General features: G+C 38.2%; 3 protein-coding genes across 3 annotated transcripts; 2 read left to right on the top strand and 1 right to left on the bottom strand.

Annotated features, from left to right (window-relative positions):
* The first annotated feature begins 59 nt into the window (after positions 1-59).
* Positions 60-1,588, top strand: LOC103455911 (uncharacterized). Its single transcript, XM_008395524.4, has 4 exons — positions 60-420; positions 573-680; positions 885-946; positions 1,235-1,588. The coding sequence occupies exons 2-4, from the start codon at positions 581-583 to the stop codon at positions 1,403-1,405; spliced, it is 333 nt and encodes a 110-aa protein (XP_008393746.1). The 5' UTR covers positions 60-420; positions 573-580; the 3' UTR covers positions 1,406-1,588.
* A 6,511-nt stretch (positions 1,589-8,099) lies between these two features.
* LOC103455910 (QWRF motif-containing protein 2-like) lies at positions 8,100-13,335 on the top strand. The gene is made up of 6 exons (XM_008395523.4): positions 8,100-9,944; positions 10,924-11,043; positions 11,348-11,464; positions 11,565-11,654; positions 12,185-12,292; positions 12,908-13,335. Exons 1-6 carry the CDS (start codon positions 8,523-8,525, stop codon positions 12,980-12,982), a joined length of 1,932 nt encoding a protein of 643 aa, XP_008393745.2. The 5' UTR covers positions 8,100-8,522; the 3' UTR covers positions 12,983-13,335.
* Positions 13,336-16,621: 3,286 nt separating this feature from the next.
* LOC103455907 (LOB domain-containing protein 37-like) lies at positions 16,622-17,700 on the bottom strand. Its single transcript, XM_008395522.4, has 2 exons — positions 17,360-17,700; positions 16,622-17,255 (listed from the first exon to the last, which is right to left on the bottom strand). Exons 1-2 carry the CDS (start codon positions 17,541-17,543, stop codon positions 16,759-16,761), a joined length of 681 nt encoding a protein of 226 aa, XP_008393744.2. The 5' UTR covers positions 17,544-17,700; the 3' UTR covers positions 16,622-16,758.
* Between the last annotated feature and the right edge of the window lie 5,409 nt (positions 17,701-23,109).

Below are 23,109 nucleotides of genomic sequence, written 5' to 3'. Positions count from 1 at the left end.
AACCATCCATTACCAAATACATGACAATTATATACTTGTTTAAGGGTTATTTTTACCGTGCAAATGGCGCTCTGCCAAATGCGGCAGACGTGCCCAAAAGCTCACCTTCCACGGCAACCCTATGAACACTGAAGCCTTTTCATTCCCCCACCCGACACTGTTTCCTTTCTCTTTCTGCAAACACAGTAAATGCTCTGCTACCTCTCCTCCTGAATGTATTACAAAAGAAAACGCAGTAAATGACACCCACATGCTTTCTTTTGTAACTCACGCACCACCACGAAACAACCCCCAAATAAAAAAAGCAATAATTTTGTACAAAAAGCAAGACATTGGTTCTTCTTCTTCTTAGCCCCGGAATTCCTGGTAGTGGACTTCGTTCTCCTCTTAAAATCTTTGGCGTGACGGAAGGCCGGTTCGGTGAGTGCGATCCTCTTTCCAGCTGGGAAGGGACTCCGCTGCTGCCAAATCTCTCATGCGTTGATTTTACTTGCTTTAAAAGCCTAGGGTGTCTTCTGGAGGAGATTGTGATTTGGGTATTTTGGTGTGATTTTGGTGCTGTTTCTTTACAGTTTACACTATGAAGGCTTCTGGATTTTGGGTTTTGCCTTTTGTGCTCGCAACAGTTTTAGTCTTCTTCCTCAGTGTCTCTAGCAGCAGAAATGGCTCCTTATTTCCTGGTAAAGTTTTAATCTTTCTTTGTTTCCTTTGATTTGTCTGGTTTTTTATCGGGTGGATTTTGCTTATTCTTTTAACGAAAGTGGCTTTTGACTTTTGGAATTTAGTTGGTGTACTCACTCATTTGAGGTTGTAACGTGTGTATGCATGCATCAGTAATCTTGCTTATCTTGAATCAAACTACAATCTCCTTTGTGTTGTTACAGATAGTATCTTCAACCACCATGCTGATGGACCAAAAATGATTGTTAGAAACAGAAAGCTCAAGGTACATGCACACTTTTTGATATAAAAATAAATAAATAAATTAAAAAAAAACGTATCACCCTCAACCTGAAAGTCAAACGGCGGAAGAAACTTAATTGCAATAAGGATATCATTGTGTTATGCGTCCACAATAGTATCCCGTTGCATGGAAGTCCTTGTGTCAAACACTATTCACAAGCTACCTCAGATGCCAACATATGTCAAAATTACAAATTGTTGCCTGTTTTAATCATCTTACGAATACATTTCTTCGTGATGTTGGGATTTGTCTTTGTTTCTGAAAGTACAGGAGAGTGGTAATGCTGGCAATGTGAATCTGGATGACTATCAACCCATTGATCCTTCTCCGAGTTCGAAGGCTTCCATCAAACCTGGTCCAATCGAGCACGGCGCGCCTATAATCCCGTACATTCCAAAGCCTTCGCCTCCTGCTCGTCCCAATCCCGGCGGTACTCCTTAGCCAGCTTTAGACCTGTTCCTTTAATTACCAGAATCTTGATGTTAATTGCAACTGGGTAGTTGCTTTAACAACCTTCCATGCATATTATGTGTATAACGCTCATGCACTTTTCAGACTACTTGTGTGTCTTGTAACAACAATAATTGGCCGCTTATTCTTATGCAAGTTGACCATTTTGTGGGATTTGATTTCTTTAATCTTATATCTGAACTACACATAAAAATGCAAACTTCAACTTAGCCAGGTAAACGTGCTTCCCACTTTGCGCTCAAGTTAGAATCACTCTTCGTAGTTTAGATGAATTTAGAGATCGTTTAATAATAATTTCGTTTTCAGCTTTTACTTTTTTTGTGTATAACTAAAAATGAAAATCTTGTTTGGTAACTACTTTCAGTTTTGCAAAATATGAAAACTAAAAGCAAAAATGTGAAAGCTCAAGGCCAAATTATGAAAATTCAGTAACCAAACAAAAGTTCAGTTTTAAAAAGACGAAAACAAAAATTGAAAAATAAAAACAAAATAATTATCAAATGATAGTTTAGGATGTCGGTTGTATCAAAATGAACGACATATAAAAAAGAGTTATTCGTTGGACCAACCTAGAGCTTGCAAACTTGATTTGATTTTTGTTAATTATACATAGGAACATGCTTTAGAGCCCAACTTTTTTAACGATTTCACATTCCTAAAACTTTTATTTACAATTTTGTATAATATGAGTGGGGCTGGTTGAGTAAAGTGTGATAGTTGTTTAAGAACTTAAGATCATGGTCTTCTTGGAAAAGGGTTGACATTATGATAATATCATTTTAATTTACGGTTAGCAAAACCGGAGAATCTTAGGTATAGCCTTTTATACAGTTGTATATTTCTTTGTATTTATCGTTGTAAACGATTGTATGTTTCGTTTTATTTATCTTTCTTGTCAAATTTTATCTTAAATAATACATATTCTGTAATTATCGCTCTTATCACGCAATAAGCACAAACAAATAGACAAAGCGGTTGCAAGGAAAATTCTATTAATTGAAAATAGAATACACATAGGGGTCCCCGACCTTTTCTCTCAAGCTTTTTGAGGGTCCATTTGTACCTTTCTCTTTTTTATTTTTTGCGTGGGGTTTGAACTCATTTCTTCTTCCTACCCTTCACTTTTCCCTGATTGAATTAACAGAATGATTAGTCCTTGTAATGATAATTAGGGTCATTAATTATCTAATGATAAGAATTAGGCTGATAATTTAAACATGATTTGGGTGAGAATTATGTGTGTGTTAAATTGGCTGGCACGTTGCAAAAAATATCGAGGTCATAGTAATAACAGTTAGGCAAAAGAATCCTCAGCCATTTCTGTCCCTACCGCCACACTTTTTTTTTATGGCTTTGGGAGTGGGAAGATTAAAGATAGAAGCATCCTCTTGATTAAAGCTAAGGGGACCATGAAAAATTATCACTTTGTGTGTATGTAACTCAAGTTTTGGAAGGAAGGTTTACCTAACCTAATCACATTTAATTACGTTAATTAACATCAATTATATGATGTGGATTAAGTAGTAGTTCCCAAGTCATTTTGCTTTCGATCTCCGAAAACTATCGTTTATCGACGATGTCGTACTTCGTTAATCCGCCTATGGTAGGTTTCTGATGTTATGTTGCATAAATTTGTATGTACGGTATCATATGGTAGGTGTACCTCCAAAATAATGGTTGTGTTTGGTTAACCATTGATGTTAGGTTTCTACAAATGAGGAATTTGTTCCTTCTAAATTATTTCTTTGTTTTTCCTTTGTGCGACTGAATTGTGGGTCAAGATTAGTAGGTTTTTTCTACGTTAGTTGCTAGTTGTTTAGGAACACTAATGAAAAGGATTTGAAAACTTTGAGTTTTAATGATAAAGACAAAATAAAGGGTAAAGTGAATAGTACCAGGATTGACTTTTTAGTGTAAAAATGTGGTTTTTCGTTAAAGTAAACAGTACCGGGAGCTTTTCGTTAAAGTTCTCTAGTTGTTTGTGACAGATTCTTTTAATCGAGAATAACTTATATAGAATGGATTCACCTTCTTGTGTTTAATAATACATTGTTAAGTGTAAGTTTCTCTATGCATCATGATGTATTACTAGATTAAAACACTACGTGACGGTGAATTTGTTTCATATAAGTTCAAAAACGAAAAAACGGTTGTGCCATGTTATCATGCTGATAATGAAAGAATTGGCATTAATCCGTCATAAAGTTGCACCCCTTAATCATTTTTGGATACTTGATAAAAGATATTCAATCACTGTCCACATTGATGATGTAAATAAAAAACAATCTTGCAAATATGAAATATCAAATGCACCACCATCTTTTGTCCTAAATCCTCTTTTTACGTTATGGTAGAGGCTCCAGCAGGTGCCAGATTGTACTCCATATAATGCCACTTTACAATATCAACACACGTGGATAATGTGACCTGTCATATATGGTTCGTCCTTTAACCAATCCACAGAACATAACAATGGATCCGTTTAGTAGGCTGAATAAGATTGAACTTTAGGGATAAAATTAAATTGGTAGGGACTTGTAAGATAATACTTGAAGTTCATGTATAAGGATAGTTAGATAACTCTCTTTACTGTGGATTCATAACTCATCATATTCAGTCTTGTTCATCTCACATTTTGACACAACAAACAATAGGACTAGACCTAAACTCAAGTACATTTTATTTGGTCACAACATATCACAACCAACTCGACAAACATGCAATTAACTAGCAGACCTATGTTTAAATGTAATCCAACTTGAGTAGGAGTCCAATGAATATCGTACTTACTCAAAAGAAAAAAAAGTAGAAGTTCAAGTTCAGCTTTGCGCATGATGCTCTATCTTTCTTAAAGTTAAAGACAAATGCGTTAAAAACATTTTACTTCTAATCAATTTTCTTCAACTTTGATCTCATTTAATAACATTATTAATTGGTTTCGGTTGTCATTTAGAGCTTAGGGTTTCAGTCTCGAATTAGTAAACATTTTGATTTCCCAAATGACGATTTTCTCCCAAATTTTGGTGCTCGAGTGAAGTTTTATCAATGTATCACCTGTCTTTCGAATGTCATGTTCAGAGAATCTCTTAAACGTAATCATTCTGCCTAAATTGCTTCTACATAACCATCATGTGACCATATCACGCTATTAGTGTTATACAAAACAACAAAATATACACTCGGGTGCATGTAAGTCTCTCTCATATGTCTGTGCAACTTGCTTAGGGAGAAGTGGGACCCTCAAAAGGCATAGACACAGAAAGCAAAGTGGAGGAAAGATAGAGGCAGAGGGGACGGAGCATCCTAGAAAATATGCTTTTTTTTTCTTCTCAAAGATGGTCGACGATAACCATAAATCATGTAGTGTTTAGCCCTCTTAATGTTGAGAAAGTGGGGATGGCCTCAATGAATAGTGATTTGATGTGGATTAGGCAACAAAACAGTAATCATGGATGGTCCTTAAACAACAAAACAACATGGAATGGAGGCCACCCGATTTAGCTTTTGTTTCTTCATCGAATTTAGGCAGGTATTTATTTCCTCTCCTCTCTAATTAAATGCATGGCTTCCCACAACTACTTGCTCATCATTCTATTTCTGCATTTATTTTGTTTTGCATTTTTAGTTTCTCTCTACGCTTAAAACTGCTCGAAACATCATATCAAACGTAAAAGACATTAAAGGAAAATTATGTGACTATGCAAGAAAACTTATTAACAGTTGTGATATCACGATGGCATCTCTCGTATAAATTACGAATTTTCATTTGTTTTGACTATTTCACTCGAATACGTTATTAGCTTGGAATACAACCACGAGAAGTGGTCCTTATTCCTTAATCATGTTTTCACATGCATGTATGTGTGGTCTCAACATTTGGTCTCTTTAACAAAAAAATCCAAACACATACATAGAGTGTTGGAGAAGGGATTATAAAAGGAGGAAAAAGGAAAGGGTGATAGAGCTAGTTCCTCGGACAAGGGAGAGAGATCAATTGAAAAATAGCAGTTACTGGAATTTATACCAGTGAAATGCAGTAAGTTCTAAATTAGGTTTAAAAGTGGAAGTAAAGTCCAAGTTTAGATAAGATGCAATTCTGGGAGAAAAGCAATGTAAGTCTTAGGGCTGGTTTGGTATTGCTGTGCTTTGAAAAAAAGCTGCTGTGAGAATAAGCGGCTGTGCTGTGAGAATAAGCGGCTGTGAAATAAAGCCAGTAGAGTGTTTGGTAAACTTTTTTGTGAAAGTGCTTTTGGAAAAAAAAGTAGGATGATAGTGTGTCTTTTCATTAAAGGAGCACTGTAGCTCCGTGTGCTTTGAAAAAACTGGCTTTTTTTCAAAGCAGCAAATAGCAGCTTCAGCTTTTCCTTTGATTTTCAACTTATTCTCACAGCAGCTTCCAAAATAAGCCATTTTTTTTCAGTTTACCAAACACAAAAATGACCCTCAGCTTTTTTTCACAGTGGCTTTTTTTAAAATCACCTCAATCTCAAACGGGGCCTTAGTCTTGTAAGATACCTCCCTCTTCCTTTTCAAGTATGCCCTGGCTGTGTAAATTAAGGTTTTGATAATTTAATTAACAAAAAATAGCATATTAACTTTGTTAATTAATCATGTAACATCCTGCAGATTATATAAAAAGTTGGCTGCAGCTGACTTGTTTGTTTTAAAAGTAGAAGTCTTTTATGCTTAACTCCTTTGTATCATTAACAATGATTTCGTTATATGTTATCTTAAAAAGTAATCCTAGGAAGATCATCTATTTAAACTATATTTTGTAAACTATATGACGTAATTGTTAATAATAGATTATTATTTAAGTGTTGATTAACGTTCTTAATTTTTATTCGTAACACATCATATGATTTGCAAATATGGTCTAAAAAGCTGGTCTGACTAACATTACTGTTTAAGAATAATGATTGATAATCACGTCACTAGACAATAGATACAGGTGCGGGTACAATCGAGGAATAGTTAAGATTCTAATAAGAAAGGGAGTTGGTTTGCTTTAATATCATTGCATTAAAAAGGTAAGATTTAGAATTACTTAAGATTGACATAAAGAAAAGAGAAAGATTAACTTAAAGAAAGTGGAGTTACTAAGCATGAAGGAAGGTGATTCTCCTTTTCACTTTTGTATGATTCAAAGTTAGCTAAGCCACCCAATAATCATACTAGAAAACCAATTACTACATATTGGTAACCTTCTTCTTCAAAATTTAATTATATTTAACCGAGCAAACGGTGAATCATTCTAGTGGATAAAAAAAAATTTATTTCAATTCACTATATTTTGAGTTAAAAACTCCCGGATTAAAACTCTACCTTTATCATTAGTTTAATTTAGAGTAGTAATATCAATTCTAATATAATATATATATAATTATTATTATCACTTAAAAAATCTTATTCTACACTCCCCACATGTGTAATTTTCTTACTAATTATAGAAAATTTGAAATGCAAAATGAAATTTTCGAAATACCAATAATTATATATATATATATATTTTTTTTCTTACTAATTATAGCAAGCGTAGGTAACACCCACCTAGAAACCAATAAAACTTTAATGAGTGGCAAAGTTTTGGGAAATTAATTCGTTTTATCAAAGAAAGGAGAAAAGAAGATGTCAAATTAAATCAAATCATTAATTTTCTTATCATCATAAATTATTTTCTCACATTAACATTAGCCATAAATAATACGAAAATTCATCACCGAATTTATAGATTTGACAAAATTTTTTTTTTTTTGAAAATAACGATGTCTTCATTTAATTAATGGGAAGTGTTATTGGCACTCCAAATATCTCATTCTACACTCCTCATAAATGTATTTTTATTTTTAAATATAGAAAATTTAGAGTGTAAAATGAGAATTTTGGAATGTCAACAACAATTTCCTAATTAACTACTAGATATATTATTATTTTGTAATTGACAAGAAAATTAATAGAATCCAGAATTCTAATGGGTTGGTCAACTAAACACCTAATTTTTAAAACCGGTGTTGAAAGAAAGGAATAGCATAACGTCTCTTCGAAGATTCATATTCCTTCTCCACATTCGTATCTCTCTTTTGTTCTTGGTGACACAAATTACACACAATCTCATGGCATGCGATCTTAGGTATGGTTTGGTACTGAGGTGATTCTGAAATAAATAGGTATAAAAAAAAGCTGGAAGTTTTTTTGTGTTTGGTAAACATTCAGCTTCAGTTTTTTTTCACAGTTTTTTATGAAAAAAAACAAAAAACAAAAAGCTGCAAAACGCAGCTTTGAAAAACCAGTTTTTTTAACAAGAGTACGTAAAAGATAAAGAGAAGTACATAAATAATATTATTATTAAATTAATATAAATATGTGACACTGTTGCTCTAACAACTTCTCGGTCAAGTCCTAACCTACTATTTTACAGTTCGGATTAACGATTAAAAAAGATCCCGTTGCCTAAAACTAGCGTGCGCCCTAAAGAACATTAAATAAAAAGGGATGTCCACGTATCATATTTTAATTCTCACACATCTTTTGATAATTTTTGTAGATTGATCATTTTCAATTCATCCAATTTAAATGTCAAAAATTTTAAAAATATGTGAAAAGTAAAATAAGGTGTGTGGATATCACAACATAATAAAAAAATGAAGAAAAAAACAAAATAGAAAAATATTTATTTAAAAGGGAATTGAAATTGAGCCACAACCCAAACACGGGTGCGCCTGCTGCCTAGTACGACAGTTATGCTCCCAAATATCGCCTAATCAACTTCTTCTCTCGCCGATTTAATCGTAACGGTCATATATCATCGTGTAATCTTCCATATTACAAATTATCCGATCACTCCCCAAAAAAGCACTTTTGTAGAAAGCCGCCCCTCCCCATAACCTCCCTCTCACTGTCCCCTCTCTCACTCTTTGTTTTCCTAATTTATTTGTCATTTTTTGCGATTTTTTAATATTTTATCTGAGAGCTGTTGGACTCGCAGGGATAGTCGGAGGTTTTGCTTTTAGGTCGCTGGAATTTCGTTAACTGCGAGGGGTTAGGGTTTTTGGAGGATGAGATTTGAATGGGATTTTGAGTTTCTGAGATGGTACCTGCTGTGTCGACGACATTGAACCCCAAAGCCGCGTCCCAAGGAGGAGGTCGTCCTCAAAACGGCACCGTAAGGCCGCCTCTTCTGCCTTCTGAATCCGACAATGGCGTCGCTGTTCCTCGCCGCCTCAAAGCTCGGGAGGTCACTTCTCGGTACATGTCCTCCTCCTCCTCTTCTTCTTCCTCAACTTGTTCAAATTCAAGGCGGTGTCCGTCGCCGTTGCCGTCCAGAACTGGCTGCTCGACGGCGGCGACGCCGTTGTCGCAGTCTGTGAAGCGCTCGCAATCGGTGGAGAGGAGGAGAGTTGTCACTCCTCGCCCTAATTCTTTGGATTTGAGGATCGGGAATGGTGGTGCTAGCGGCGGCGGCATGTCCGCGGCTCAAAAGCTACTGTTCACTTCGACGAGGAGCTTATCGGTGTCGTTTCAGGGCGAGTCCTACTCCCTCCAGGTTAGTAAAGCGAAGCCGGCGCCGTCTCCGAATATAAGGAAAGGCACGCCGGAGAGGAGGAAGGTCACGACGCCGTTTAGAGCGGATCAGAGTGAGAATTCAAAGCCGACAGAGCAGCAGCTGTGGCCTGCGAGGTTGCGGCAACCAAATAGTATGAGTAGGAGCCTGGATTGCACGGATGAGAGGAAGAGGGTGAGTGGATCTGGGGCCAATGTGGTTAGGGCATTACAAAACTCGATGGTGGATGATGTTGATGGGAGATTGAGGTCGAATTCTTGCAATTTAGGTTCAGTGAAAGCTACTGAGCCAGTTGATGACGGCAATTCAGCTACTACACAATCTGAGCCTGTGGCTTGTTCCGATTCTGATAGTGTGTCTTCCGACAGTACTAATTCAGGACTACACGAGCTTGGTAATGTCGGTGGTGGTGGCACAAATGGCTACGGCGGTGTTGGACAAGGGCCACGGCCTAGAGGGATGGTGGTCCCTGCGAGGTTTTGGCAAGAGACTAACAATAGATTGCGCCGCCAATCAGAGTCTAATAAGGGTAATGCAACAAAAAATATGGGTTCTCCTAAACAGATTGAGAGCAGCAGGTTATCTATGGATAGTCCAGTGTCATCTCCTCGAGGTGTTGTGAATAGCAGGGGGCAGTTATCCCCCATTCGTGGAGCTGCTCGACCTGCTTCACCAAGTAAGCTCAGCAGGTCGTTGGTGCCATCTTCACCTATGAGGGGAGTGAGCCCTTCCCGGGTGAGGAATGGAGTGGTAGTTACTCCAAGTAGTAGTTTGAGCAACATGCCTTCAGTTTTAAGTTTTGCTGCTGATGTTCGAAGAGGCAAGGTTGGAGAGAACCGGATAGTTGATGCACATGTGGTGAGGCTATTACATAACCGGCTCTTGCAGTGGCGTTTTGTAAATGCTAGAGCTAATGCCGCCCTAGCTGCACAGAGGTCCAATGCAGAGGTATAGCTTCTGGACTTTATCCTTAATGTCTGGCTTATTTGTTTGGTTCCAATATTGAATAAGATTTGTTTTGTTAACTATTTTCTTGTTTATGGGACCTTTGTTTTATAGGGGAATCTTTGACTGCTTTTGGGTTTCTTTTTCTTAATTGATCAACTTTACATCCCTTGGTTGTAGAATTTACATCATAAATTTAAGTTGTGATTAGGTTTCTAGTTTCTTAATATTATGCTATAGCCTCCCCTTCAGTTTTGTTCATACGATACTTTTATTTTCCCCACAAATGTTCCAAGTTGGATATTCATGTGTAAATTCAAACGAGATTTGTGTTTGCAGTCAAAGTTGAGGTAATCTAAGGTACTCTGTTTTGTGGGTTCTGATCAAAAACATGCTTGGGGAGGATGAATGACGGAAAACAGGGGTTCTAAGTTGTAAGTTGCGAGAAAGGGAAAAATGGGTTATTTCAAGTCATTTGATGGGAGTTGTTATGTGATGCGTATTTGTTTATTATAGATGAGAACCTTCAGGGTGGCTAGCTTGATAGCTTGTTGGCACAAAAGCTTGATGATTGAAGTTTGACATGCAGGACAAAAAGTCTCTCTTGAATTATTATTGGCATATGATATCAATAGGCTTTATTTGGGACTCTTGGAAACACATACTAGATTAATTATTTTCCTGTTTTGACTATCAAAACAGAATTCGTTGTTGTGCAGGAATATTATTCTGTAATTTTTTATTTTTTTTCGAACTTGGGATGAAAAGTGAATTGTAGATGGATGTGGATAGTTACCACTTATTAAAACTTCTTGGGTTAAAAAAGGATTCTAAAGTATTACAAATAAATATTGAATTAGTGAAGGATGCATGAATTCAGGTTTAACTGCTACTCTTTGCTTTGTTATACGTGTCAATGTAACCCATTTTGACCACTTAATTCTTAACCCTAACTTTAGTTGTCTCGAATTCCTTCCATCAGAGAAGCCTCTATAATGCATGGGTAACTAGTTCAAGACTTCGTGAATCTGTAAGACAAAAACGGATCGAGTTACATCTGCTGAGGCAACATTTGAAGCTAACTTCCATCCTAAAGGGACAAGTAAGACCTCTGACTACATTCTGCCTTTATTTCTTATCAATCTTTGGCCTGGTTATTCATGATTGTCAGTTCATTGCATGTGAGTTCTGCTCCTAAAGGTCATTTGTTGCTCATTTTTCACTTACACACGCATGCACAGATATAGCTTACACTGAAATCTGAAAATTACTTATTGTTTAGAGGAAAGAATTATGTCTTCATGGTCATTTGGTACTCAATGCATGCATTGCTTTTGCAGAAAGAGATTTTGGTGTTGTATTTTAATGAGCGTTGAGTTTAATCCTTTATTGCTTGATGAGTGCAGATGACATATCTGGAAGAGTTGTCACTTATGGATCAGGATTACTCTGATTCTTTGTCAGGGGCCATCGAAGCTTTGAAAGCTAGCACACTTCGCCTTCCAGTTGTTGGTGTAGCAAGGGTATGCACCTCTCCTATACTTCTTCTTTAGCTAGTTCCTTATATGCAGTGACAGCTCATTGCCTAACAATTTATCATTTGTTGACTCTTCATTGCTACAGGCTGATGTCTACAACGTGAAGGATGCTATTTCTTCAGCAGTTGATGTGATGCAAGCAATGGCATCATCAATATGCTTATTGTTATCGAAGGTGCCTTTTTTTTTAATTTTTGATCATTGGAATCCTTGCCTTCTGTTTTTGTTTTTGCATCTATAACAAGCACTTTTATTCATTGTTCATGCCTTCTAAAAGTCTGGGCACCTAAAGTCCTATCCGGGAAGGCAAATATAGGTTATGTTGTAATACATGTGAGTTCTAGAGTGTGATGGTTGACTTACTATGTAGATACAAACGATGTAGTTTAATTTAGAATTTCTGCTGCATGTGATGCCTTTTTGAGTAGAATATGAACGACATGTGACAATATCAAATCTAGTGGGTATAACAAAGGGGTTCCATAGGTTTTCACTTACAATACCAGTGGTGGGCAGATCTTATAAACATGGGGTGATTTCTGTGATGTTTTACTCGTAATGCATTTAGACCTACCTCCCTTAAAATGCGTGAACGACCAGTAATTATGTCCAATGATAATGCAGTTGGCCCTAGCTGACAAACTATTGAACTTCCTGTTTGACGTTTTGTTTTTCCATTGGTCTGAAACCACGTGTAATTGATAGGTTGGGGATGTGAACTTTTTGGTGGCTGAACTTGCAAATGTAACTGCGAAGGAGCATGCTTTGCTTGGTCAGTGCAGAGACCTATTGTCAACAGTTGTAGCCATGCAGGTAAATTTCGTATTTGGTTTCTGTTTTAATATCAAAATCACCTAATGGATAGTAATTAGGTAATTTACGCGAATATCTTCCCAGTTTGTTACCATGAGATAAACCCAACCCTTGCACAAGTTAAGCCTGAACAAATTCTTCTGCATAATCTGTACTGTTGATTTTGTGAAAAGGCAAAATGATAGATGTGACAGTAATGTTTGACATTACCGGTGCTGGTAGATATGTATGGTTTATAATTTTGCACATTGGCATTGTCCTTTCAGATTCCTCCTGTCCTCATTTCTATCCACTTGAGATAAATTATCACATAGAAGAATATAATGCAGATTGTCAGCATTATTCCTTGTGCTTCTACGACCTCGAAATCTTACTTCCGTTCCCAAGCCAATCATGAAACCTAATTCATTATTGAAACTCCAACCCCAGTTTACTGGCTAGAAATACTATGACTCTGAAATTTCACGTAATTTTGGGATGCAGAAGTGTAATTAACCATTAAAGTGTAGAATTTGAGTGGTGCAGATTTCTATTCTCCAATAGGTTTTAACACTCTTGTCCTCTCTTTCTCATAGTTAAATCTTATCCGCGAAAGTTTCTTTTTTTAATTATCAGGTGGAGGAATGTAGCCTCAGGACACATATTTTACAACGGAAACGCGTACCTGACAGCCTCACAACGGAAGTGTAAAGCTAAATCGTATTATGACTGCCTAAACAGCTAACATCGACCTCAGATTCTTTTTCCTTTTGCACAGATTTGACCTTCGAATCCGTGAAGCCGAAGCAAAAACAAGAGAAAGTAGATTAAATGGGTGGCTTATGAAATCAGGAAAGTGCTTAAATTATGCCGGTTGCTATGTTTAAGGCCCTACGCGGAATTGAGATGCTTACGTGCATATATAGCAGGAAATTTGTCTTGTCAATACCAAATTAATTTGTGTACACACCTTTGCTTTATCCATAAGTCAAGAGGAAAATATGTGTAAATATGTGCAGTGATGCTTTTAATTTTTGTTTAATTTAATGGCTTTTGCAAGTTTATATGGCTATTAGCTGGTGGCGTTGATAGAAACTACAATTGCTTGTAATTGCTATCTACCCAGATTACTATGGGCCTCCTACTATTTGAAGGAAGCTGTGAGTTCCTATCTACGGTATAAAAACTTTCAAGAGCGGGAATTTGTTTTGCGTGATCAGATACAATGGCATCAATCAGGTGTAACTGATCACGCAAAATATGGCCCCGCCTCCCGAGGTCTGGGAAGTAGACAACACCTCCATCTCAGTTATTCAAACGTCTACAATTTTGACATGAATTACAATGCTTGCCATTGTATAGTTTTTGAAATAAATTGCCAGATTCCGACGATTTGAGGGGCGTGGAGTTTATACATTTCACCAAACCCTTGAGTTTTAGAAATTCAGACGATTTTGACAAATAATAATAATAATAATAATAATAATAATAATAATAATCATCTTGCCGATTCCGGCGTTGTAGAAATTCAGATTTAAATTAAGAGATATAAAAATATGATTCATGCAAATAAACAATCAATGCAGGCAGGACTTTGAGTTTTGAAGGATATTCATACATTGTTGTTAGTTGCTTTTGTTGCCTATATGAGTGGAAGGATAATTATTTACTTAGGAGGAAAATATAGTTCTTCTATTAGGCTGGAAGTTTAGGTTATATACACTTGATTTGGGGGGAATTTTTTTATGAAATTGGGTTTAAATTACTGATTTGGGTAGCCACTTAGTACTAGGTCTAGTTGTATTCTTCTTCACTTGTAAGTGAGAGCTTTTCATTCTCGTCAAAGATAAATTTGAACCATATTATTACTAGTCCATTGTGAGGAATATTACCAGATTCGAACATAAAACCTTACTTCTAAACAAAAATAAATATCATTAGATCATAGCAACGAGTGACTTATGTACGATATTTTAAGCAAGTGAGTATCAATAGCCAACGTGAAATTCTAGACCTCTATATATCAACTATACTTAAAAATAAAACAATGAGAGAAGTGTAGGCAGGGGACCCACAGCATCTTGTGAGACGCGGCGAAGCGAATGGATTAGAGGCAAAGTCTCTGTGGCTTTTGGAACGAACAGTCTTACGTTTGTGTCCTTTTCCTAGGTTTAAAATAAAGGGAGTGACGCCGTGGAAACCACTTACAACGGAGGAGTGTTTCGGTGGAGAAATTTTTAGTTGTGACGAATGTACGGATGATATATCACGTGTTTTTATGCAAATGATGAAAAATTTTAATTTTTAAGTTATTAACCTTTTAACACACATAACCCACCATTTATATAGAGACACGTAGTGTACCATTTCGTGCGACGATCACACTGAAAAATCTCTTGGATGGAGGCTAACGTGCACCGCACCATTTCTAGCTTTCTATAATCCATCCATTGATTTGATTCTCCTTTCGGTTGCAGCCCTCCCCATATTGATATATGCTTGGATTAAAATTCCATTTATATATGCCTGCTTCGCCATGCTCACACACAATACCTCCACCCTCTTCCCTACGCAACAAATTTGATGACATGTCTAGTGTCTAGTGTTAATAACCCTAAGCCGAAACAAATTTATAAATGTTGTTGTACAGTTGACACAAGACGCTGCAATAATGATGTATTTTTCTCGTGTAAACCTTATCCTTCACATGGGCTGAATCTCTCTTGTCATCAATTCATCACGCAAGTGGTTTGTAACTCGTCTGTTTAAGAGTATTCACCTTACACTCGATGTCACATGTTCGAATCTTCTTCTTTGTAATTTAATGTAGGAAATAAGCTTTTATTGGACAATATTGCTATTAGGATGGTGCACTGGTTGCAATAAAAAATAAAATCCCCTTCAGCTCATCACTACTACAAAAGGGGATATTATTGTTGGATTAAAAACGACATGAAACACCACTTACTGAGATGAGAATGGTTCAATGACGTTGAAGTATATACATATGAATGGTTGGCTTAGCAATATATTCTCTCTACTCAGTTATAGAGATTTAGAATTTGACTCACAAATGCGAAGTTTATATATATATATATATATATATATATATATATATATATATATATATTTATATTTATAGCAAGTTCAACATCAAGTTATGACTCATTGACATATTAAATATGCGTTAACAACTTATTATAAAAAGGGGATTATGACTCATTCTCCTCTTTTGTTAGTTTTAGCGTCTTTCATCTCAACACTTAATTAAAGTACGTTGTAACCCATGAATTGGCCAAGTTGACTTTATATTTAAACTTGATCATTTATTTTGTTTTGAAAAACCTCCAAATCACATACGAACTGTTATTTTAAAACGATTGTATTGTTTAAAAGAATTGTTTTTGAAACTCTAAAAAATTAATTACGAACTCGAAAAATTTTCATATTTAGAAAAAAAATATGAAGAGACCACAATTGAATTTTTGAAGTGCCATAATACTAGTTCACTTGTCTAATAATTAACAGTACTATCGTTTCGCTTAAAAAAAAACCAGCTTATTATAAAATGTGCATTTTTACTCACCGTCCTAAAACAAAACAAAAAACCAAGTTGATGCATGCCAAGAAAAAAGAGAACCAGGTAGATGCATATCAATTATTATGATGAATGTAAGACTTTTTATTAATCCTGCTGATGGGGACAGGTGGGCAGTTGAATGCTTTAATTATAAACAGGCACCAGATTAGGCAAATCGTAGGGCCTTTTGCATCCCCAAATCTGTGTGTTATCTCGAACAAGATGCTAATAGTAATTAGAAATGAATGATCACTAATTAACTGGATTTAGTAAAACTCACAAGTCGGAAGCACATTTGACATCAATTAAATTATATGCATGCATACAAATTAATAAATTTAAATCATATGTTGTCATTCCTTACGTAAGGCATTTTGTCCATTATTTTTCTTTGTTTCATATGTACTTGTTGCTGCAACATGTTCAAGAACATCGATACGCCACTTATATGTTTTATAATAATCAGCTAAATATACAATGTCATATGAAAAATTAAAAGTATGTTTCAATTAGTCATTTACGATATAAAACGGAGTACATATAAGTCTTTCTCTATAATTAGCATATTAATTATTAGGGGTTGTGTAATTCTCGCATGCCCTAAAAGGAGAAGATATACGGCCAGGCCTAAGGATATCAGAAAACATAAATTAATAAGAAGCGTGAAAAAAAAAAAAGTATGTGGATAACATACTCAAAAAATATAAGACAAATAATTGAAAAAACTGAAAATTAAATTAGAAAAATAAGAAGAAATAACTTCACCGGAATATTCAACGCAAAACTGATAGGCTCCGATTATCATATTTCCTCTCAGAGTACATTATTCACCGATCACTTCTAATTACCACTAATTCTTCATTAGTTAAACAAAATCTCTCTCACTCTCTCTCTCACATAGATTTTCTTACACGAAAAGGTTCAGAAGCTTGCAATCCTTCAGATCGCCGCCGCTTTCAAGGCACCTCGTCGTTGTCGTAGTCATCACCGACTCCTCCGAATCAAACGATACCGTATCTCTCAGCCGCTGATCCATCGCCGCACTTATGTAGCTCCTCATTCCCCTCCCTCTTCCTCTCTCTCCCGCCGCGAGATTCGGCTTCAGAGAGAGCCCCGCCGGCTCGAACGGCTGGCTTCGCTCCTCACCATAGTACGCCGACGCTGACGGTACGGATTGATAGTAGCGGTTTTGTTTTGTGCATGTGCCTCTGCTGAACGTGTCCGAAGACTCGTCGAGGCTCGGCGTAGTAAACGCCGGTAACGGCCTCAAAACGCCTCCGGAGAGTACCGTCTCGACCGCCGACTGGCACACTTGCCAGTTCCCGCTCGACAGAAGCCCCACCGCTCCGTTCACCGGGTTCACCGAGCGGCCACACGCTTCGAAAAGCAGAGACTGAAACAGAGCTGATCGAGAAAAAGGAAGAATAAGGATTAATTCATGTTGAAATTAATCGTGTAAAATTATTAAAATATTGTTTAATTTATTGATTATTTTTATTTTTGTTTACCGGGGCGTTGGGTTTCCGGTACGGCGGAGACGAAAGAGAGGAGGTCGCTGCGGCCGAAGAACTTGGCGAGGAACAGGGTGGCGTTGGCTTGGGCTTGGGGAGAGTCGATCCAGTGCAGGCACGGCCTGAGTATGCATGTCTCGCTGCATCCCTTCCGGAGTACTCGGCACCCGTTGCAGCTCATCTCCACTGTCCGATAAGCCTCCCCTCCAAAATTTTGATTAAATCAAAGGTTAGTGATCAAATCCTTCTCTCTCTCTCTCTCTCTCTCTCTCTCTCTCTCTCTCTCTCTTCTCAGTTCAAAGTTGTTGGGTTTGTTGAGGGGAGCAAGCGAGAGTGTGAGTCTGGAAGCTTGGTTTTGGTATTTAGAGAAGCAGAAACAAGACACTAGAGAGAGGAAACTCTGGTTGAGTTTACGACTTTAGAAAAGGTAATGCTAGGGAGACTCAATTTCGTAGATTAAATTTTGAAAATTAAAGAACATGGAAGTTGATGATTGATTTATGAAAAATGTTATTTATACCATATTCTTATACCAGATTAGCTGACATCTAATGTGAACAGCCACATCATTTGAAAAATTTGCAAAACTCAAGGAACTGAAGGAGTAAGACTTTTCGTATATCACAATTATCATTTAATTAACTAATTTTTCTTAATTATTAGTTTATTAAATAATGAACTAAATTTAAAAATCTGATTAATTCAAAATGATGTGGCTGTTCACATTAAATGTCATCTAAGATGATATGAAAATGTGGTATAAAGACATTGTTGAATAGCATTACTATTGGTTTATTGTTTAAGCATCAATAAACGTGCTCATTTTTATTGATGACAAATAATTTAGTTTGTAAATTTAACCTCTAAATTTAATCTTCATAACATTAATGTTTAAGAAATGTTTTCCGCATGCACTTTTATTAAGTTTTTATCCAATACTTGCTCCATATTTGAACACAATAAACAGAAAAAGAATGTGAAATAAAAAGTACTATCTGATTTTATTTTATTAGTTTGATATAAATTATTATCGTTTGTCCAGATTTAATTTATTTCTTACTTTTTAGTGTACATAATGTTTTAAACGGAGAAGTAGAATAGTCATTTAGTAATTTGAATGTGGTTTATGACGGTGGACTTGGGGCTGGGGGCCCACAAAGGTCTTGTCGGGGGAATATTTTCCAAACTCTGGGCGAGACAGAGCGGCTCCGTGTTTCCGCGACTACATGTAACGATCTGATCGTTGGATCCCGGCGTTTGAGAGGGCGTGAGCCGTTGGATTAGAGCATTACACTCGTTTTTTAATTCTTGTTGAAGTTGTTTGTGAAGTGTTGGGATGGGTGCCGAACTGCCGCCTCTTCGCAGCTTTGAAGGAAGAGAGGAAGAGAGAAAGAGAGAGAGAGAGAGAGACAAACTCCGAGTTCCAATGAGTGGACTGTCAATGACTCAGCCATCCCACTTACGTGACTAATCTAATCACACTCTCCTATATTTTACTCCCTCAATTTTTGCCTCGCGACTAATTTATTCATAAAAATAATTTAATTGGTAATTTACTTACAGAGGTATTTGTTGATTTTTTTTGTATTCCTAACTTGTACGGAGTTGATGGTTTCTTTTATGAACTTTAGTTTAGTCGGTTATTTTTTGAAATTTTTACAATCAGCTAATTTTTTCATTATGTGAAGATTTTGAAATTTTGAAATTTACTTTATTTTATCCATTTTGGTCACATTACATATGTTTGATGTAAAACTTCAATGCTATATGAAGGTCAGTTGACTCACCTAGAGAGATAGAAAAAGAGGTACGAAATTATTCTAAATGCTATTACAACCATCTTAAACAGTCACTAACTCAAATGTCGGAGCATTTTTGCAAGTCTTTCATTCCCTCATTGTTGGCAAGCAAAAATGATGTCTATAGTTTCTTGACGTGATTACAAGATTACTTATTTGAAGATTAGAAGACACGAAATTGTTTTTGCCCCAACAGGGAAGCACAAGTATGAAAGCATCAGTTAGCAGGAAATATGAAAACATTTTTGCTCCCCACCTTGTTTATCACTGTTAAATGAGTTTGAATTTCGAGATTTGTGTAGTGGATATGCACAAATCTCAAAATTCAAACTCATCTAACGATGATAAATATAATGGTGAACATACACCACACTAAATGATGGTGAGCAAAAATGCATTATGAGAAATACACCTGTAGGGCCTCGCAGAAATTTGCTTGCAGAGTTTTAGCCGCAAAGATCTTGGTCCACCGGGACCATTTAATATCAATGGGCTGGGCTTAGAACGTTTTTGGTCAATCTCAATCGAATGGTTCAATCTAACTGTTGGGTCGGATTGGGCTAGACAATCATAATCCTGGTTTTTTCTTTCTTTAAATAATCATAATCCTAATATTATTAGGGATGTGCTATCCACACACCTCAAATTACTTCTCACACATCTCTTGTTAATTTTTGTCCGTTGATCTTCTTTAATTCATTCAATCCGACAGCCAAAAATTAAAAGGATGTATGAGAAGTAAAATGGAATATGTGAGTATCACACCGCTATTATCATTACTACCAGCTAATTGGCACACGCAGAGTGTAAAAATTCTCTGTGGCCTCACTGTGGAAAGCCATCTTGCCTATTTCTATTTAATCTACTTCCATACTCATTTTTTAAGCTTGATGCGTGTGCCAATTTTTTTTTTTCACTCAATTCATTGGATTATGAGTATCCATTTATGCTTTAATTTATAAAATCAGTATTAAGCTTAAATAAATAAATAAACGACAATACCACTACTCCACCCCCGTCACTTATGCCAAACGCTATCCCAGTGAAACCCATCTAAGTGGTGGCCTCGTCCAACGCTCATCACACGCGCGCACCCCTCCACCTACCTAGCCCACCCTCTACCACCTAACCTCCACAATTCGATCCACCACCCACTCCTTCGAACCACTCATGATCTTGTTCCCACACACCCCGTCCTATGAGACCTGTGGAGCCAAAAATATTCACAAGGCGACACGTGGATTTTTGATAAAAGAAGACAAAACTACCCTTGGGGCATACCGGGATTCTCACGCGCAAGCAGCAGGCAATTATCCTTCAACCAAGTCAAAAGTGCCCAAAATAGGTATCAACTTAAAACCTAATTTATTCATATATTTCCTATTTCATTATTTAGCTAATCAATTAGCTAAATATTATACCTATTCCATAATTCCTAAAACATTCCTTCTAAAATAATGATAATTAGCTAATTATTCCCTTAATTAGCATTTAGACCATTAACTTTACCCTAACTCCCACAAAAAGGCCGGCCATCTTTCATCCTTCTACCTTTTTTCCTTTATATGATAAATAATTAGCCAAGTTAATTAGGGAGTTATTGGCTAATTATTTTGTAACTCCTAATTAAACCCAAAAAACTCTAGCCACCTCCTATCCCTATAAATATACTCCCATTCTCACCAAAAAGAGGAGAAAAAATTCCAACACTTTGGCAAAAATCTCAAAATTCTCTAAACAATCTTTCTCTCTAAATTCTAACTTTGGCATCGGAGGTTCTTCGGCCAAAGCCCCCCCATTCATCGTGGGCGCGTGAGGCTCTTGGCCTTAACCTAAGGTGTTAATTGTTTTGTAGGTGCAAAATCGTCCAAGATCGAGGAGGAGAAAATTTGCATCCACAAATTGGTGCTTTCATTGAGAGTTGAAATCCATACTCGTAGAAGACTATCGCACAAAAAGTTTTTTCTTTATTTTTTTAGTCCATTTGAATATTTTTCATACATTCTTATTATTAGAATTTTTTACTTGCAAAGGTTCTTTGATAAAACGTATAAGCAAAATATAATGGCTAGAAATTTAGAAAATTCCACAAGTGAAAATTCTAATGTTCAAGAAATGGGATTGTGGAGATCCGTGAGGCTAAATGCGACAATAAGTGGAGCAGCACCACCACCACGAGTTTCCACCATGGGAACCACCACGGTAGCTACCTCGGTAGCCACCCGTGTCGAGGTCCATAGTGCCTTCACCATAGCTCGAGCCGTGCCATCCAAGGCTCACGGCATCAAGGCCACGGCCCAAGTCGTGCCATCCAAGTTTGCACGGGCCCGGGCCCAAGCCTCGCATTCGCTTGCATCACATACTAACCAGCCTGCTCCCGCCAAGCAACCTGCTCTCGCGGCCCAGCCTGCTCCTGCCAAGCAGCCTGCTCTCGTGACCCAGCCTGCTCCCGACGAGCAGCCCACTCCCGTGGTCTAGCCTGCTCCTGCCAAGCAGCCTGCTCTCGTGACCCAGCCTGCTCCTAACGAGCAGCCCACTCCCGTGGTCTAGCCTGCTTCCGTCGAGCAGCCCACTCCCGTGGCCCAGCCTGCTCCTGCCAAGCAGCCTGCTCCTGCCAAGCAGCTTGCTCTCGTGACCCAGCCTGCTCCTGACGAGCAGCCCACTTCCGTGATCCAGCCTGCTTCCGTCGAGTAGCCTACTCCTGTGGCCCAGCCTGCTCCCGTCAAGCCACCCACTCTCATGGCCCAACCTGCTCATGCCGAGCAGCCCACTCCCGTGGCCCAGCCAGCTCCAGTTAAGCAGCCCACTCTCACGGCCCAGCCTGTTCTCGTGGCTTTCCAAGCAGCCCAAGCCTCGCATTCGCTTGCATTACATACTAAGCAGCCTGCTCCCGCCAAGCAACCTGCTCTCGCGGCCCAGCCTGCTCCTGCCAAGCAGCCTACTCCCGTGGTCCAGCCTGCTCCTGCCAAGCAACCTGCTCTTGTGACCCAGCCTGCTCCTAACGAGCAGCCCACTCCCGTGGTCTAGCCTGCTTCTGTCGAGAAGCCCACTCCCGTGGCCCAGCCTGCTTTTGCCAAGCAGCCTGCTCTCATGACCCAGCCTGCTCCTGACGAGCAGCCCACTCCCGTGATCCAGCCTGCTTCCGTCGAGTAACCCACTCCCGTGGCCCAGCCTGCTCCCGTCAAGCCACCCACTCTCACGGCCCAACCTGCTCATGCCAAGCAGCACACTCCCGTGGCCTAGCCAGCTCCAGTCGAGCAGCTCACTCTCACGGCCCAGCCTGTTCTCGTGGCTTTCCAAGCAGCCCAAGTCGGCCCAAGACTATCTCAACTATCCGGACCTACCATCGAGCCGGGGGCATTCTCACCATATTTTTTCACGGATTTGGCATTTCCCAACTCAAATCTCGCGCCCGGAGTCTACCACCATTCCACTGCACAAGGAGGTGCATTCCTTCCAAGCTCTTCCAATCCAAATGGCGAACAACACTTGTCTCGACAAGTCATAGAGTTGATGAGCGTCCTTGCACAACAGACAACCTTGGTGAATCAACTTTTGCAACGCATCAGGATCCAACGTGCCCCGGACGAGGTATCCCGAAGTAGGACAAGGGCAGACAGACCTTTCTAGCAGCGTCCCGGCAAGCAGCCACTCGACCAGCCACGACCCGAACGTTTAGGCAGTGTACATTCCCGTCTTAGAGCGCGGAGGAGCATGCACTCTCGACTAGGCCCACGGATGAGCATACATTCACGGTTGGGGTCATACTCTGATAGTCAACATAAGCAACCTTCCGGACAAAATGTCCATTCGCGGCTAAGCCCACAATGAGCATCTTCCACCTCACATCAGAGTAGGCAGCACGATGGACGGAGAGAAGCAGTCACTCAATCCCGCTCAAGTTCAACTAGCAGCCTGCGAAGAACTCGCTCGCCTGGTAGGAACGCA

Source organism: Malus domestica, chromosome 15 (assembly GCF_042453785.1).
Source record: "Malus domestica chromosome 15, GDT2T_hap1".
In the NCBI taxonomy this organism is placed as follows: Eukaryota; Viridiplantae; Streptophyta; class Magnoliopsida; order Rosales; family Rosaceae; genus Malus; species Malus domestica.
This window is presented reverse-complemented; position numbering and strand designations above follow the sequence as displayed.